The sequence below is a fragment of the Pyxicephalus adspersus genome, chromosome 8 (assembly GCF_032062135.1).
Source record: "Pyxicephalus adspersus chromosome 8, UCB_Pads_2.0, whole genome shotgun sequence".
Taxonomy (NCBI): domain Eukaryota; kingdom Metazoa; phylum Chordata; class Amphibia; order Anura; family Pyxicephalidae; genus Pyxicephalus; species Pyxicephalus adspersus.
Genome location: NC_092865.1, coordinates 52,502,501 through 52,518,883, shown reverse-complemented (window position 1 = coordinate 52,518,883; position 16,383 = coordinate 52,502,501). Strand labels below are relative to the sequence as shown.

General features: G+C 39.8%; 1 protein-coding gene across 3 annotated transcripts in view; it reads left to right on the top strand.

Annotated features, from left to right (window-relative positions):
- Window positions 1-351: 351 nt before the first annotated feature.
- Window positions 352-16,383, top strand: part of LOC140337095 (laminin subunit beta-1-like) — a 62,850-nt gene continuing 46,818 nt past the window's right edge. The window contains exons 1-3 of one of the 3 annotated variants that reach the window (XM_072420638.1): window positions 352-477; window positions 587-730; window positions 14,080-14,177. In XM_072420638.1, coding sequence (XP_072276739.1) covers window positions 14,123-14,177 — 55 coding nt within the window. In that variant the 5' untranslated portion in view covers window positions 352-477; window positions 587-730; window positions 14,080-14,122. Of the gene's footprint in view, window positions 478-586; window positions 731-8,555; window positions 8,796-14,079; window positions 14,178-16,383 lie in introns of those variants that run through there. The other 2 variants (XM_072420636.1, XM_072420637.1) reach the window with 2 other exon arrangements.

Sequence of the window (16,383 nt, the reverse complement as noted above, 5' to 3'; positions counted from 1 at the left end):
TAATCACATTGCTTTCAGATTTAGTAATTTTAATAAATAAACACATTTATTTATGCTTTTTCGAAAGAACTTTTAAATATTTTTTAAAAATATAATAAAACTTTTTTTTTAGTTATTATAATTTGTTGTATATATATGTATATATATATATGTTATAATATTTATAATAATATATTTCATATATAAAATATAAATTTATATATTTTTTATTTTTTTTATCTTTAATTATAAAAAAAATACCTGTATTGTTATTATATATTTTTTGTCTGCCTGTTTGGCTTTAAATACTTTTTTTTTTTCTGCTGGAACATTACACGTGGTGGCAGGTTGGGTGTAACATGATCTGTAGAACAATACCTTCTATATCAAAGGTTATACCCAACAAGAAAAAAAAGAAAGGAGAAATCATATCTCCCCATTTGTCTGCACACCTTGACAGGACGGCTACAGCCCATCTGCTCCTTTCCAGGGAGGACGGTGAGAGGGGTAAAAGGGGGCTGTGGGGGTCTGGGCTCAGGTGCTGGGAGTAAAGCAGGACAGGTATCATTGCATTGCAAACACACTGACAGTTCTCGCCCACTCCCAGTTCTTGGCAGGGCACCAGCAGGCTGGATACACCCCACAGCTATGAAAAAAAGGTTGGGAAGATAAGCCGGCGGAGTGAGAGGTGGAACTGTCTTCTCCCACGTCTGGGACCCCAGTGGGCACACTTACAGAACTTGCACTGCAGGTGAGTGCAAACTTTTTTATTGCTTCCTATATCTGATACAAAAAGACTTTGTCCTGCTGCAAAGGACACACTGGCACAACCCCAAGCAAGTCAGGCTGTGCTGATTATTGTGCACCTTTGTCACATCAGGTATTTGCTTCCTCGCCACCTATTCGGGTTCTTTTATTTCTAGCATTATCATTAAGTAATTACTTTTTAATTCACCTGATTTATAAAAGTGCAGATTGGCTGAAAATATTGGCGCTGTTCAGTGTGATCACCATGCAGCTATTGCATTTTACTATTCTGCTCAAAGAAAACTTATTAATCATCAGATCGCATTTGAAAGATGAGAACTCCATAGGGATCAATAGCGATCACCAGTGTTTTATTCACCCTGATTGACACCTCTGCAGTGATCTCCAAGGTGGTGATTGGCGGCTGTAACTATAGGCTTTGGGCCACTGTCTACCGCCACCGACTGCTGATAGAAAAAGTGCCGACTGGGTATTCACCACCAATATTCACCAATTCAGGAAATGGCAATCAATGCACTGATTATTAATATTTAAAACTCGATTGTTCACATTTTTATAAATAGAATGTTTTTAAAGTGGCGATTTCCAAAAATGGAGAAGTGTTGCCTGATATCTGATCGCCACTTTATTATAAATGGACCCCAAAGGTTTGGCGCAGCTGGCGCTGAAGGTGCAGAATGTGGTGAATGCTGGAGTGTGAGACCACCTTCTGTCCCTCGGTTTGGCTCCTTATATCAGGCTTTTTATTCATTTTCTGTTATGAAGAATGTGGTAGAAGTAAAAATTGCACAAATTTCACTCTGCAGAGTCAGGAACTATGGCAGGTGCTGCAGGAGACCCCTGAGAGATAAAGGAGTCCAGGGACGAGTATAACTGCATCATTCTTAAAGTGAACCTGTCTAGTATTCAATGCATTATAAACTAAACATACAGGAAAGACATCACCAGATGCCTGCTGTTGCATCCTAAAATCCTCTCCTCTCTGAAACTAGTTTTATTTAGTTACTGGGTTCCAGCTTTCTTCTCTTTCTGGATGGCACTGCCCATTGCCTCCCCCTTTTATCTGTCCAATATGAGCCCTCTCCTATTGGCAAAGTAATTCTGTTTAGCCCCTAAAGTCAGGCTGCTGGTGAAACTATCTTCTGAATGGCGCACAAACAAGGGTTGTCATCACAAGCAGTGCCATTCATTTCTAATGGCACCCCAAAAGTACCTTCCCAGGGCATTGCAGTACAAGATTGCCATGCATTCCTACATGCAGCATGCATCATTTTCTGCACACAGATTGGGCTACAATGCATTCCAATGTGCATATCAACTCAGCCTTGTGGGAACAACCCTTCAGGCGAGGCATTTTGTCCTTTAACATTAAAGAGACCCCGTCACCACACTAACCATAGTTTACATTCATATTATTCACCTGATACAAAAATACAAAAATGCTGCTATGAACCAATAGTATCTTCCCATGTGTAGCCATCCCAAAGGCCCAAGGCTGATATTTGGTGGTGCCATCTTGGATGTGAGCTCAGCAGGTTTAGAGCTATCACTCATGTGGCACCCTGTAATATTCTTCTTCAACTCATTCTTATGGTGCAGGGAGGGGCAAAGTAGCTGGGCCAGCACAGTTAGTATTTAGACACTCCCCAAAGAGAATGACATGCAAGGAGGGTGGGGCTCTGCTAGGTACAAAGGTTGAAAAATGAGCCCATTGAGATCAACCAATATGCTTTTTTCTATTAATACTCAAAGGCATTGCATGTGATGACCAACCATTTGGGGATACCATTCTATTCTATACACTTCCATTTAAAATATTTATTTTTGCTTTGATCCTTTTATTTACGTTGGTGATAGTTTGCAAGGTGGGCCCTCTGTCTTCTAAATGGTGCTCAGCTCCATAGCTGCATGCACTTTGCCGCTGACAATCTCGCTCACCCTTTCATTCAGCCCTGGCACAGCCTCCTTTGCGTTGGCACAATTATCCCTACATGAGCCTCTGCCAGGCTGTGATTTCACAAAGGCCGGCGCATACCTTTAGCTTCGGCGTTGTGTTTAGAGGTGGCTGGGCTGCCCAATATTTATGCCAAGAATGAGGTCACATATGCAAAACAAGTTGCAATCTGCTGACAATCTGAAAGATATTTTACTTTTCCTACTAAAGGATGAGATGACAAATAGCAGAAACAGAGGACAGCGCATTGGTTTTGCAGCACCGGTGTTCTGAGATCACTTCCTACCAGGGACTGTTGGTACGCTCCATGAATTGGGAGTCATTGTAATAGATTAGCTCTATAGGTGTGTATTTGTTGCCACTAGATTGTAAGCTCTTTGGTAAAACAGACTGATGTACGCTTCATATCTTTAAGGGATCTGTGAACACTGGTTCATTGATATTTGGTTTGCCAGAACATTGTGTGTCATAAATAATTATAATCTGATGATGATAAAATGTATCTTCTACTGTTGTATCTCCCCGCTGCAGGTTTGCAGCCTCTTTGCAGCCACTTGCTATCTGCATGCACTCCAGCTATAGTTGCATGGCATTGGACAGTGTGACAACGCAGGTGTACAACTATGAAATTTATAAAGCGTTGTCACCCTTTTACAGGAAGTGCCTAAATTAGTATCCTTGTGGCAGGATCATATCTTTTTTTTATTACAGATTTCAGAACATAGCTGCCCCCTATCTCTGGATCACTGCATGGCAGCCAATAATAGTCTGATAATGGCTTTAATGGAACTCTGTGATTAACCTGGGCCATCATTGCCATCCTCTCTTTCTGAGAATGTTAGTTGCATATAGTCATGCTGATCCAAAAAGTTCCAGAGATAGCCAGAAAATTTGTATTTTGTAATGGACTCCAACTAGGTGTTGTGACAGGTGCACTTTACGAAACCATATTGGGCATGAGCCAAGGGGCCACACATACCATAGAAGTGGGCAGGCAAGAACAACATAGGACTTGCACCTGGCCTCACTGGTGGATAACACATTAGGGCAACTTTAAATGGGGCCCAAATAGCACTGCATTCCAGCTTCCTGCTTCCTGCACACCCTACCATTGTGTCCATTGTGGCCCTGGAGAAGGTGGGGGCCCTTGGTTTCTAACCATTTCTGTAAAACTACCCACATTCTGAAGGACAGGTTGATCCCCCAATAATAACACATCCCTTGTGCCATATGTCTGCTTGGCGTGTATATGGAATGCCCTTCATGTATGATCTGCAGACACTCCCAGCACTGAAAAGTTTCCCGCACATGACAATTCGGTGCAAAGTGCATATTTACAGAGCTGTGATTTTTCTTTGCTCAGTTTCCTGTCGTTTTGACTCCCTCTATAGATTCTCTTCTATGGCTGTAACAAAGGCTGAGATCACGCCGAGCCTCCTGTTTAGATTTCCCCAGCTGTAGGCGCTGTGTTTAGGTAACATGGGCCTGCTGAGACATGTCCCTCACCTGTCGGCCACACCACTGTGCAAACAACAGGGATTCTCCTGCACAGAAGAGGATCTGTCAGGATCATGCCAGGGCTCCAGGGGGGAGATCTCTGTGTTGGGGATACTGGGGCCCCTGGGTCTTTGCACATGCAAAAATCACTGTGCTACTCTTTGCAATGCAGGAAGATTAGGGCTGGGCTTGGTGTCCGGCTTCAGTCCTGCATTAATTTAAACCCAAAGCGAACAAAGCCAATGTTTACCAATGTTCGGCAATCAGATTTGGAACCTGGGACAATAACAGGTACGTTGGTTGGATTGGCTGTGCCGTACCCTGTACCTGTCATTGGCTGAAGTTTATCCATTTAAATGTAGAAATTTTCCCCCAGTGACTTTAATGGAATTCAAATTTGGCTACCAAATCAACCCGAATATTGGGGTAAATTTGACAAAAAACCAACAATACCCAAGGCTGGTGGGTTGGTGGGAAGGGCAAGCAGTGGGCTGGCTCCTGGGAGGAGTTATGCAAATGCATGGATGGGTGGCTGCCAATCTGGAGGAGGTGGAGTCTGCATGTAGATAGTCCTAGGTAACACATGGGATGCTGAGACTCCTCATTTGGAGAAACTGCAATCCAATGAATGAAAGGGACTGGACCAGGGACAGTCAGGCTAAGGAGGGAGGGGCTAGATGATGTTGAACATTCTCCAATCAGGAAATGGGGCGGATCTTTCTGATTGCTAATGCACATTGTGTGATGCTCAAAGTGTGCAGTGAAATCAGAGTAGGCAGCTTCAGTCCAGGACTGCATGATGACCCGCATACATCACCTGACTCATCCATTTCCCGGAGGGGACACAAATGATCTGAAAGAATTTCCCAGGTTATGTGTAGGAAGGAGCAGCACAGGTCACGTCTCCCTTGTCTGTAGGGAAATATTACACCACCGAGCCCATGGTGTCGTCTGCCATAACAGGAAATAGGTGATGGATTTGAAGCTTCTGTTTAAAAACACAGATGGGCAGATAAAATATATTTATAGTATATTAGAGGAATGAAAACATTTCATTTATACTTCAGCTGGAAATACCATTCATTTCTTTTAAAGGGTAACTCCACTCCTGTGTGGTGCCTATTTTTTTAAAGCAGATTCACCCTATAGATGATTACAGATTTTTGGTAGGCTGACACACAAATAAAAAAGCTTTAAGTCCACCTAATATAATGAAAAGAAAGCTAGAATATCTAGAACATTTGATACTTGTAGATAATCGCAGGCATCAATTTAAATTGATCATAATTATAATTGGGATATTGATAAATAATAATATTAATAGAAAATCAATCAATAACATGGATTCACACCTCACACCATGCAACCATCCACCAGTTATGTGCAGCCACCAGGGTCGCCCAATTGTGAGAATTTCTCGTCCAATTAGGACGCCTGCTAATTATTTCCAGCGACCTCACACATCCGCTTATTAATCCTGGAGAGACAAATTCCTGTTGCTATTAATTAGCTGCTTGGGAAGCTGTTGACTTGACGTGGCCCTGATTGCTCAGCCATTCATGTTCTGGTTATGTAAACAATACACAAGAAAACTCGGGAATCGGGGGACCGCAAACAACTTCGCAGGACGGGGACATCGGCCACCTGAGGAGTCACCAGGGGCAAACATTCCATGGAAAGCTGTCAATCAGATTTAGACACAATTCCTATCATTGTCACAGATAACACAGTGATTCATATATAAAAAAAGACAAAAAAAATTAAATATCACAACATGATTTATTATATTTCTAATAGTATGAGTATTATGTCTTTATAATGTTGGCATACATGGTTCCAATTGTATTCTTTTCTATCATTGGTGAGATCGGTTAATACTGATCCTGCAGATCGATGACGATATTCAATATGTTATATAATTGTTTAATAAATGAACTGAATTTCAATCACTTTCACTTTTTTATCTAATCAATATTGTCATCAATATATAAAAGGCTCTATTTATAAAACAGGGAATTTGACATTCCCTCAAACATTCCCTGGTGGGAATCTATTATTGTCATTAAAACGTGTGAACCTGGAAAATTCCTATGAGGGAAAGTTGAAGGGAATGTCTGATTCCTTGCTTTATAAATGGAGCCCAAAAAATATTATCAATTACCATACAATGGTTAAATAATAGATTTATTTTCAGTTCACATTCTGCTTATTATTTGAAAACTTGGCCATATATATAATTGTTTTGATTGATTTATAATTGATTTGATGCTTTCATCTAATCAATCGAAAGAATCACATTGCTAGCTGAATGCTGGATACATGTGGGTTAATTTTTCCATCCAATCGTGCAGTTTGATTTGATTCATAAAATCAACTATAAAGTGATTCCTTCTTCCTGAATTAGATCAACCAAAAGTGATTGATATCAGGTGTAGAATTAAAAAGAAAGTTGTTCACCATATTGGGAAATTTCTATTGATCATATGAGAATCTGATAACTGAATTTTGGAGAATGCACATATACACTTGAGTGATCAAGGGGAAAACATATTGATCATTTTGCATTTTTATTAACTATAAGGAAGCAATAGTAGAGAATTATTTGTGCGTCAATGGCGATGTGTGGTAGTACAATCTACTGATTTTTCAATGGACAATTGACATTAATATTGGACATGTTGATGGAATTGAACATCATTCAGATGAGTGTTGATTCATGACATGGACCAGTATTTCTCATCCAGGGTTATTCCAGAGGTTGCTGGGGATTTCCTGAGCAAAAAGCTATTTTAACCTCCCAGGTCTGTTTAATGATCTTTTTGGCTATCTGTAAGGGTGACATTCTTCCCAATGGCCAGCAGTGTAAGAGGAATTCTGTACTCTGATCTGTGGATATGAGTATTATAGCAGGGATTCCCTGACAACCTAAAAGTTATTTCAAGCAGTTCACCCATGTTAAAAAGTTTGAGAAAGGCTCCCTTAGAGATTCATAGAACGATGTGCAGAACAGGCTTCATACTGACAGATTGAGGCCAGAACAATGAAATGTATTGTCATGTATGATCTGTGATGCAGTGAGGCACATTTATTTTAAATAGCACCCCAATGTACCCTGTAAATGTGGCTCAATACTTGCCCATTAAAAAAATGCATATCACATGCATTGTGGTAAATAGACATGAACACCGTCAGGAAACTCGTGGGAGAATGTTTAGGGCCACTTCACATCTGTCCATTTTGGTGCATTTAATAATGTATGAGTGTCAGATATTCCTGTACTTGCCCTAAAAATGGGCTGCCAATGGACCAGATATGAACATATTTTTCCAACACAAGGCACAGTAATTAGTTAGTAGTAATAAGTTAATATATCATGGGTCAATGACAATGAATAGCACCGCAACAAGCTGATATAGATAATGTGCAATAATGCATGTGTGTTCATTGCATTGTAAAAAAAAATGCTGCATGTTCATTAAGGCTTATTCACATTTCTCCAGGTCATTGCGGTGTATTGACACCATTTATTGTAAAAATACACCACATTCAATATGAATAGGCTGTGATTGGCAATGGTTCACAAATCTAAATTGTATTTTTATAGCACAATGCAATATAAGGCTGTTGCAGTGCACTTTAGTTCAAACGCATTAGATAAATGAAGAGTGAATCTTATAACACAGTGGCACTTTTACCATCCAGTCTTAATAGGAAAGGCTTACAACATATCCAGCATTGAGTTGCCAGTTGCAGTGCAATGCATGTCAGGGCTCACAATAAGTGCAGGTTAATGCGCATGTTACACACTGCAGCAAAATCAATAGTTCCTTAGTAAGGTTTCATATTTATTTTGAGTTTCTTCCATGATTCCTATTTGTTATATCTTGGTATGAATTATAATTTTGCATTTAGTATTGATGCATTTATCAATTTTTGACTGCCTCACTTTGCTTATATCAAAGTGCTAACTATCACACCGCTTTTACAGTTGACATATATTGCCATCCAGCAGCCAATCATTGACTTGCCTGTGTTTAAATCTATAACTGAGTTTCTACTTTGCCTGTGGTGTTTCTGTTATTTTGTCCGCCCTCTGTGTAAAGTGCCCATATGAGTCTAAGGGGCAGCATACAGGGATGGCCGGCCAATACCCAGCCCGGTAAGACTTGGAAAAAGGCCTGCAGCAGCGGGCCACAGGACGGTTACTAATAAAAAAGCAGCAGAGGCTCCAGGCTTAGTGTATGACCCACAGAGCAGAAAGAATCAAGCTCTGCATTCCTGTAGCCTGGAAACCATACGCTCCCCTTTCAGACCTCCGCTCACCAGTGACAGTACCAATTTGAATAAGAATCGCTCCATTTGGAATCAGAATGGAGGGGGGAAGAATGTCCCGGTTATTCCTGCCCGCTAGCTCCTTCCCTGCTTGTTTGTTTTCACATTGCTAGTGTTCTCACGCTGGAAGTTGGTATAACACCCTCCGTGCACTGGGAAAGCTGTGCCCTGGCGGTCCCTGGGCCAAGTTGGCAGATAAGGCTGACGGTTATCTTGTGGTCGCACAAGATTGGAAGACGAGCCAGCTCTGACGCACAGCCCCAAGGTAACTGATTTTAAATTCTACTTATGAATTGAGGTCAGTCCGTCCAGCCATCACACACAATGAAGGGGGGAGAGCGGGTACAAAGACTGAAAAATCTGATAAAATACACAGAGTATATGGGGGTGCGCAAATCACTCCAGGAAAACTTCACTGCAACTGTTTTTTATTTCCTCTGCAATTAATTTCACAAGTTTTCTAATAGAGATACAAAAAGTATGAGGCGTAGTTTTAGAAAAGTGAATGTGAATGCACAAGCAAGGTTCACCTACTGTGATTGTTTAATGAAAGCTGCAGCCACTGATACACCCGAAATACATTTTCTAGATAGAGATAGAAGGATAGATAGGATGATGAATCAGATAGATATAGTTAGGCCCATAACTATTTGGACAGGGAGAACTTTTTTCTAATTTTGGTTCTGTACATTACCACAATACATTTTAAATGAAACGACTTTAAATGAAAGTCTGCAGTTCAACTGCATCTGAGTTGTTTCATTTAAAATAATTGTGATAATGTACAGAACCAAAATTAGAAAAAAGTCTCTGTCCAAATATTTATGGGCTTAACTGCATTAGATAGGAGATAGTAGATGAGAGAACCTGGGTGATCCAGCAAATCTTGAATAGGTTTCTTAAAAAAACATTTGCTATTAGTTGGCAAATGCTTTTTATCCTGGACCAGATCCATTCCAGGTTCTCCCGTGATAGTTTATCTTCTTGGGGGGCTTTAATAAATCAAGTCCAATGTATTGACTTATATAACAATATCTACAAATCATTTTCATGTATCAAATCATGTATTCATTACCTCAAGGTTAAAATGATTCTATCCTCTGGGATCCCATAGATTCCTTCTTCAGCTTTAAAACAATTGGGGATCCAAGGGATAGATTTGCATATTTGCAATTTTATATGAATAATACTTTGAGCTAATCAATAAAAAAAAATCAATATTAAATTATATGTGGTGTAACCTAAACTATTAACTGGTTGATGACTACCTTGGAGGAAAAGGAAGGAAAGGAAGGAAGGAGAAAGGGATATAGACAGGAAGGGATAGAGGGAAGAAGGAAGGAAGAAGGGAAAGAAGGGATAGAGGGAGGGAGGAAGGAAGGATGGAAGGAAGGAGGGAAGGAAGGGATAGAGGGAGGGAGAAAGGAAGGAAGGAAGATTGTCAGCTCTTCTGGGGCTCTGAGGTCCGTGGAATGACCTTTCTTATTGCCCAGTATTGGATGGAATGTATATATGGTCACCCCCTGCAATGTTGACCTCGCTCTGTGGCTGATCCTCTTTTCAGTGAGTCTCATCTGAATGTTTCATTATGGAGAAAATTCCTATTATTTTGGCAAAGTTTGCATTGTTATCTCCAGCACAAGGCACAGAATAAAACCTGATGGGACTTTTTACCCTTCCATTCACTGTACAAACCCAAATAAGCATTGGCTCCATATACATTTAGATTCTTACATCCAAAGATGTCCTCAGTTTCAGGAGTTTTGTGTTCACAACCACCATTCCAAGGAGTTCCCATAGTGAAAGGTTATATGGAATAGAATCAGGGGACAAGAGGTTGCCTTCTTACCTTCAGTCACTGTGTAAAGCTTTTTGAATCCTTAAACTGATCTATAACCAAAAGTTAAGAATGAGTTACCAATTTTGCTGTGATGAATAAATGAAGAGGAGTACAATGGCTAAATAGGTACCTTCACTGAAGATTATGCTGCGGGGCTGAGTGATGTTTCCAGGTCTAAAAGCCAATTGATTTGGTCTCATACGCAGTGCTGGGACAAGGTCTGTTAGCATCCAAGGTGATTAATTTCAAGGTGCAACCTCCCTCCTACCCTTCCATGAGTGCAACTACTTCAACAGCATTGGGTTACAGATCTGTCCCTTGCTTAAGAACCCAAGACAGGCCACCGGTTCTGGTCACCCCATGGCCAGGCCTTGGTCACATGGCATCGGGTCATCAGCACTGGAGAGAGCCCATTTTTAATATTACAGACCTTATATATCTCTTTATCCATCCTCTATCACATACAATACTTAACACACAGACATGCAACACACCCAAAAGTGTTGAAAGCTGAGGACTTTTTTTGCTCTGCAAAGGAAATAGCTTAAGTAGCCTTAATGAATCATTATAATGTAATATAGGAGTTCCGTTCAATGGGAATATTTTAATTGGTTTTGTGGATTTATCTATAATTGACCTTTACAAAAGCAGCTAATTGTCACCATCCATGGAGCTATTACTACTGACCCATGCGTGACCAGTGCATGCTGGGAGGGCGGACCCCTATAATAAAAGGACGGACCGTTCTCTGTGTGTGGGTAACTCATTCTTATGGCTTTTACATTGCAAACATTTTATTTGCTTGTATTTTTCCTATAGCCACCTGAGTTTTATACGGTCTCACAGAGAAGAGTTCATTGGTAGGTTTATTCATGGCACATTCTGTGTTTTGAAATGCGCTGCAGCCTGCGGTATTCAGGAGCCATGAGAGGTGGCTGCATGCTGCTCCTGGCACAAACAATGCAGCACAAAACACAGTGAAATCATGTCACAATTCATTATAAGCCAACAGCAGTACTGGCGCATTGCAAACAGTGGGATGGCAATATGGTGCACTTTGCTGTATACTATGGTAGAAAAAAAGTTGTCTTATGTGTTTGGTCCTCTTTGCTCCAGCTTGCTTCTGTTTGCAGCTTTCTCTTTCCTGCTGTACTGCATGACATTCTAGGAAAAACAAGCACAGCACCCAATAGGAACAAAGAAAAAGGGGCCTTAATGAACAAAATGTGTGGACAAAGAACATGACACTGCCATGAATCAGAAGTGTACAAATATGATTGGCAATATATATATATATATATATATATATATATATATATATATATATTTATATGTATAGAGAGAGATCTATATATGGGGCAAAAAAAAAAGGGGCATCTGGGGTAGAATGAGGCACAGAGCGATTGTTTGAGGTAGCTGGGACATCTACACACCTTGCAAATCCACTGCTTTTTATACTTTTTTTATGACTTGTCAAAAACTTCAATTAATTAACATCAAATGTAGTATTTTGTCTAAGCACTTCAGTACCCAAATACCTTGTATTAACAGGAATTTTCTGTCTATGAGCTTATTGGCGCTAGATGTATATTAATATTTTTCCCTTTGCAATTTGCAAGGATAAATATACCATACATATATATGATACGTATCATACCATACACATATACCATACAATATATATATATATATATTTTTTTTTTTTTTTTTTATTTAACAAAAAAAGTTTTGAGAAAACTCAAAGAAATGCTATAAAATACTAAAAGTAATCTTTGGTAAGAATTCTGCTTTAAATATTTTTTACTTTTGCTGTACATTTTTTCGTAAACACAGTTGTACTTAAAAGTATCATTGTTTTCATTTCAAAATAATGGGAGATATAAAAATCAAAGATAATTATAGGCTAGGGGTACTAGGGTTCACTAAAATCACTTTTAACCAATCCTATAAATTGTGATTTACAATTGAATATAAAATTTGTGTATTGGTCAATAAATAAGAATTTTATAATAACATTAGTTTTTACTTTTTGATCTTTTGAAATCTCAATTAAAAATGTATAAATAGTGAGAGTGCACAAAGAGACAGCTATAATCTGGGCGGTGACATTTTGTATTTTGTTTATGCATATTTTTATTGACAAGTTGTTATACATTTTATAGCCAAAGGTTTGGAGGCAAAATATTGCATTCAGATGTTTCAGGTGAAGACCAATGTTAATGCAAACAAAGACATTGAAACTAGTTTACTTGTACGTGTACTTCTAGCCTTCCAGTAACAGTTTGTTGAAGGTATTTTTCTATTTTAATATAATGGTACTGCTGTACACAATCCAGCAACAAAAACTGTAGTATGCTGGGTTTGGCATGGAGTAATTAGATTGGCCTGCACAGAGCTCCGACCTCATCCCTAATAAACACCCTTTGGCTTTAATTGGAACACTGATTGCAAGGCAGGTCTTTTCATCCAACATCAGTACCTAACTCAAAATTGCCTTTTAGACTAAAGCACAGATTTCTAGAGACACACGCAAAATCCTCCCAGGGGAGTTGAGGATGTTGCAGCTGCAAAGGGTGGAGGCCATCTCTATACAAACAGCATTGGCTTTGGAATGGGATGCCCAACAAGCTCATATGGATGTTTACAGTCCACAAACCTTTGCTAAATAATTTGAGAGCGAGTGGTACAGTAGGGCCTGGAGCCTGTAAGAGACAGGAGATTACCGGAGGGTTAACATGACTGGGCGAAAGATTGGAGAGAGAGGTAAAAGAAGGTTCAGGGTTGGTATTGATATAAGAAGAAAACTAGGGCAGGAAAAAGGGGATATAGCATTGTGTAGACAGAAAGATAGCATAAGAGGATAGTACAACAGGGTGAAAGTTTCCTACCCCTTCCCAATTTTTGCTTGAACTTGTTTTCATTGGGGCTGGTTGGTGAGATTTGTTCTTTGGGTTTGGCAATTTGAGGACAAAAAGACAGGGTGAAAGTGTCTCTACCTCCCTCCTAATTTTTGGCTAAACTTGTTTCGGTTGGGGCTGGTTGGTGAGGGTTGTCCCTTGGTTTGGCGGTTTACGGTCCACCAGGGCAGTATGTGGATTATGTGATGGAGTTGGTGGAGAGCCATCTTGTGGTATGAATTTAGCGGAAAGTGAAAATTGGGTGGGAGAATATTCTGCTGGTAATTGATATTGTTTCCGGAGCAGTGGGGTTGCAACCTACAATATCAATGGGGTACAGATTGCTGTTGCAAGTTGATGGTGGTGGAATGGGTAATGCCTTCTAGGACTTGCAACTGGGTTGGTTAAACTGTGATTTGGTTAAACTGGTAATTCAGGTTATGTATCCTTTGTTATAGTGTTATTAGGTATATATTACCTGTAAAGTGTGATATTACCTAATATTAATAGGTGTTTTATCAATAAATAGCCATCAGGCCATTTTGTACTATATATTTGAGTGTTTTGTTCGGTTGGAGGGAAGATGTTTTGTTAGCCAGCAAGAATGACTTTTCTTTTGGGAGGTAAAACATGGTCTTCACTGTGAGTTGGGGTTCGCCAGCAGTAATGTATACTGAATTATGTGATGGACATGTGGCCTTAATTAAAATGCGATCTTTTAGTTTTAATGAATTTTAATAATTTCCATTATATTCAGTAATGAGGTTGGTGATGTGGTTTGTCATGTTCTGATTGGATATTTCTTTTTGCAGGAAGGTGTCTTGGCTGTGAAGTTTAAAGCAAACCGGACTGCAGATGACTGTCAGGAGAACAAGATGGCGACAGGAATGGCCATCCTTCATCCTTGTTGGTAAGAAATCCACACCCACAGCACACTGACTTTGGGATGGGGTTGAGAGTGGTGGAATGACAGCACTTTTACTCTAACCAACATCATGGGGTCCAAAACATAATATACTCCAACCCCTGGATCTCAGAACATTATCATAGTTTCACAACCCAAAAGCACATTACCACCTTGAGGGTCTTTTATCAAAAAGTGAAGGATCACCACTTTCTTTCTTTTTTCTGACTGACGTTTCCCTAAATGGTCATCAAAAACACTGCTTTCTTGAATCCAGTAACTGATCAGCACTTTATCCAACCACTATCACCACTTTTCACAATGGTAGTCAACACCAATACATTAAAAAGTAAGGATTGTGGCAAAAGAACTATTTCGAATATTGAAAAAAAATCCCTTACGAGGTACGAGGATATGATCACACTTAGAGCTCTTGGATATTTGGGGACCTACAAACGGACAGCACGGTGGCTCAAAGGTTAGCATTCTGGCCTTTGCAGCACTGGTTCCCATGTTTGAATTTAAGCCAGGACACTATCTGCATGAATTTTGCAGGTTTTCTCCGTGTTTCTGTGCTTTTCCTCCTACATTTCAAAAACATGCAGTTAGGTTAATTGGCTTCCCCCAAATTGGCCTTAGTCATGTATGAAAGACATATGACTATGTTAGGGACATTAGATTGTGAGCTCCTTTGAGGTAAAGCTAGTCACATTGGTAATGTCATATTCCTCATGTCATTCTTTTTATATAAAGCATTCATTATGACTCCAGCTCCTTGTACTGACAGTTTTATTCCCTGCATGTTGGGGGTTAATGGGATACCATATCAGCTGGAGCGCCCTGTGGAGCATGGAATACATGTCTTGTGATTCTTATGAGGTGCAGTGGATTGTAATGGAATGTAATTTTGCCTCATTGCTGCTAAGAACACAACGTTCCATCCAGGGCATCAGCAGCTAATCCCCCTCAAACCACACTTACCAGACTTATGAGTGATCTAAGCATTACCGGTAACTGGATTAAAAAAAAATTTATATGTTCCAAAATTCACATGGGACGGTGCTGAGTACTGTCACAAGGAAGCAGCCAGGTAAGGTAGTACGTATTGTGCACAATTTTGCTGTCATCATTTAAAACTTATACAAACAAACATGGAAGTTGTCATTCCTGGCCTCCTATGGAAATGTTAGCTGCCTCCCTATTGTGCTGAAAACTTAGGACTTAAATTTAAGACTCTGACCCTGAAAAGTTAGGGAGATAAAGAAAGTTGTTGTGAAGTTCTGAACTGCATATTTGGTGTATATTTAGTTTTAACAGTGTAAAATGTTTTTTTTAGATCAATAGGAAATATTGATGAATTATAAGCAATAGTACTAAATTCTATAGATGAGAATACAGCTTTGCTGGCGATATCAGATTATACACAGAGCTGAAATGGACCTTCCTTCTGTATTAATAGCCGGGTCACCTTAAAGTTAACTTGCACTTGATTATACAAACAAAAGACATCTGCCTATTTTGCTCCCTCATTTGGCTGCTTCCTTACCTTTAAATACCCCTCCAAAGGAGAGACATCATTACACAATATAGGTAGCAGTTATTTAAAGTGTAACTCCAGCCAAAACATTTCCTTGGTTGTGCATAGAATGTGGAAAGGATAGGAACTCGATTTGGTTTTAATTGCAATCTGTATCTTCATTGGGGCAATTTCTTCTCACTGCCTGACCTGGTTAATACTGTCATTACCATCGAAAATAAAGGTAAGTCTAAAATGTGTCACCAAAACAGAATCCCCTACGTCATTATAGTGGGCCTGTGCTGTGCAGGACCTGCATGGACCACGCCCACTCTGATTCCAAGAATGTGCTCTGCATGGAGCCCCCACTGACACTGAACATCGTGCACAGGGAATCCCTCACGTCACCCTGGTGGGCATGTGCTATGTTGGACCTGCGCAGACCATGTCCACACTAACCCTGAGTATGTGCTAAATGGTCAGCCCCCAAACATTTTCACCTCACCAAATCTGTCCCTTTTTGCAAAAAGTTTGGACACCCTGGCCCTAAATGGTCCCTGAACACATAATACTCAATCTCTTAATTTGACAGCAGTAAACTAAATTGCCTAACTATTTAGTACTTATTCTTGACTTTATTAGAAAGTATCTTTTAGCCTGCTGGATGCCCTGAATCTATACCCAGGAGTGCCCATT